At 42.5% G+C, this 2363-nt stretch overlaps 1 protein-coding gene across 1 annotated transcript; it reads left to right on the top strand.

Annotated features, from left to right (window-relative positions):
• The first annotated feature begins 445 nt into the window (after positions 1–445).
• On the top strand, positions 446–2221 carry LOC106533927 (zinc finger protein OZF-like). Its single transcript, XM_014030393.1, has one exon. It carries the CDS (start codon positions 624–626, stop codon positions 2010–2012), a length of 1389 nt encoding a protein of 462 aa, XP_013885847.1. The 5' UTR covers positions 446–623; the 3' UTR covers positions 2013–2221.
• The last annotated feature ends 142 nt before the right edge of the window (positions 2222–2363 follow it).

Below are 2363 nucleotides of genomic sequence, written 5' to 3'. Positions count from 1 at the left end.
CTTTTGTTTTTAGCTCTGATGAGGGGCTATCCATCAGGTCAACCAATGCCCCCCCACACCCCACCCCACCCAAAAAAGTCCTCCATCCAAACCACTACAATTTTAGGATGCACCTAGTAGCATGACATTTATTAGGAATAAAGACTTCTGAGTTCTGGTGCATTTCTGTGTGCGGGGGTCATTATGTTACCGCTATGAGGTATCTAGTTTCCATTGTCAATGAACAGGATTCACAGACTAGGAATTTGCTTCAGTGTAAAGGTGCAATAAGTATAAAATATTACAAAGAAAATACAAAGGAAAAAAGTTGAAACAATTATAAAATATACAAAACACATGTACACAGTTCAATACAGTAATCAGAGCAAACAATATATTTGGAGTACTGCAGTTAGATCCAGTGATAAAGTGGCCTAAGCAGAGTTATAGTCGTGTGATTCTAAATGTTCAAGAGTCTGACAGCAGAGGGGAAGAAACTGTTCTTATGGCAGGATGTTCTGGTCCGAATGGAACGAAACCTTCTGCCTGAGGGGAGTGGTATGAACAGGCTGCAGGGTGAGAAGGGTCAGCTGTGATCCCACCTGCTCACCTCACAGTCCTGGAGACGTACAGGTCATGGAGAGATGGGAGGCTGCAGCCGATCACCTTCTCAGCAGAGCGTACAATGCGCTGCAGTCGGTGTCTCTGGCTACAGTTTAGTCCTGAAAACTGTTTTAAAACTACTCAATAACCTGAGCAGTCCAACAAGAGATGTAAGTGTGAATATACAGCTACTGTTCTCCCTAATGTACTGTTCATGTGTTTCAGTGGTTCCTGCAGATGTTCAGGAGTTGGTGCAGATTAAAGAAGAAGCTCCCGAGGAACAAGGGCTTTATACGAACCAGCAGGACCGAGAACACCTCCACATAAAAGAGGAAGATGAAGAAMGATGGAGCAGTCTGGGAGCAGAGCAGCTCAGTGTGAAGGAGGAGACTGGTGACACTGGTTTCTCATTCACTACAGTTCCTTTGAAGCCAGAGGATGATGAAGATAAACCTCTGTTCTTACAACTTCATCAACAAGTTGAAGGCAGAGATCTTCCAACCAGCAGCTCAGCTGACAACCTGGAATCAGAAACTGGTGGAGAGTCCTCTGAATCAGAAACTATGAGTGTCCCAGATCTGAGTACTCATGAAGATGATTCTGACTCTTCAGAAACTGAAGACAGTGAGGATTATGAAGATGATTCTGACTCCTCAGAAACTGAAATCAGTGAGGATGATGAAGAGGAAAATGATGTGAACAAGCCTGACTCTCAGCTGAAACATTCATCAGGGTCAAAACCTGAAGACGACAACGTAAAGAAGCCATTTTGTTGTGGTCTGTGTGGGCGAAGCTATTCTCAAAAGCTCAATTTAAAGAAACACATGAGAATCCACACAGCACATGAGGTATTTCGTTGTGAGTTGTGTGGGCGAGGCTTTATCGAGAAAGCCTATCTAAAATCCCACATGAGAAGCCATTCAGGTCCAAAGCCATTTTGTTGTGAGCTGTGTGGGCGAACGTTTAGCCTAAAGGTCTATTTGAGCAAACACATGAGGATCCACACAGGACGTGGGGCGTTCTTTTGTGAGCTGTGTGGGCAAAGGTTTTCTGGAAAAGGCTATTTAAACACACACATGAGAATCCACACACCTCAAAAACCATTGTCTTGTGATCTGTGTGGGCGGAGTTTTAGCCTAAAGGTTTATTTGAACAAACACATGAAGACCCACACAGAGCCTGAGATGTTCTCTTGTGAGCTGTGTGAGCAAAAGTTTATCCAAAAGAGAGATTTAAATCTACACATGAGAGTCCACTCGGGACAGGAGCTACATTGTTGTGAGCTGTGTGATCGAAGGTTTAGCCAAAAGGTTTATTTAAACAGACACATGAAAGCCCACACAGGACAGAAGCCATTTTGCTGTGAGCTGTGTGGGAGAAGGTTTGCAGAAAAAGGCTATTTAAAACTACACATGAGAACCCACAAGTAGTAACAAGCTTGTTGTGACCTCTGATCTGTGCTCCTGTAAAAATAGGCTCTGTAGCATTTTTTAAATATCAGCCCCTCCTATGATTTGAACGTACACATATACAGTTTGATACATACGAACACCAGTCCAGTACAAACAATAAATCGTACAGGTCAGTTTATACAGCGGGTAAAATAAGTATTGAACACGTCACCATTTTTCTCAGTAAATATATTACTAGAGGTGCTAATGACATGAAATTTTCACCAGATGTTGGTAACAACCCAAGTGATCCATACATACAAAGAAATCAAACCATAAATGTCCAGAAATGAAGCGTAAATGTCCAGAAATGAACTTATTTGTAATAAG

This window comes from Austrofundulus limnaeus, unplaced genomic scaffold (genome assembly GCF_001266775.1).
Source record: "Austrofundulus limnaeus strain Quisiro unplaced genomic scaffold, Austrofundulus_limnaeus-1.0 Scaffold1049, whole genome shotgun sequence".
Classification (NCBI taxonomy): domain Eukaryota; kingdom Metazoa; phylum Chordata; class Actinopteri; order Cyprinodontiformes; family Rivulidae; genus Austrofundulus; species Austrofundulus limnaeus.
The sequence above is the reverse complement of the archived record's forward strand: the minus strand, read 5'-3'. Positions and strand labels throughout refer to the sequence as shown.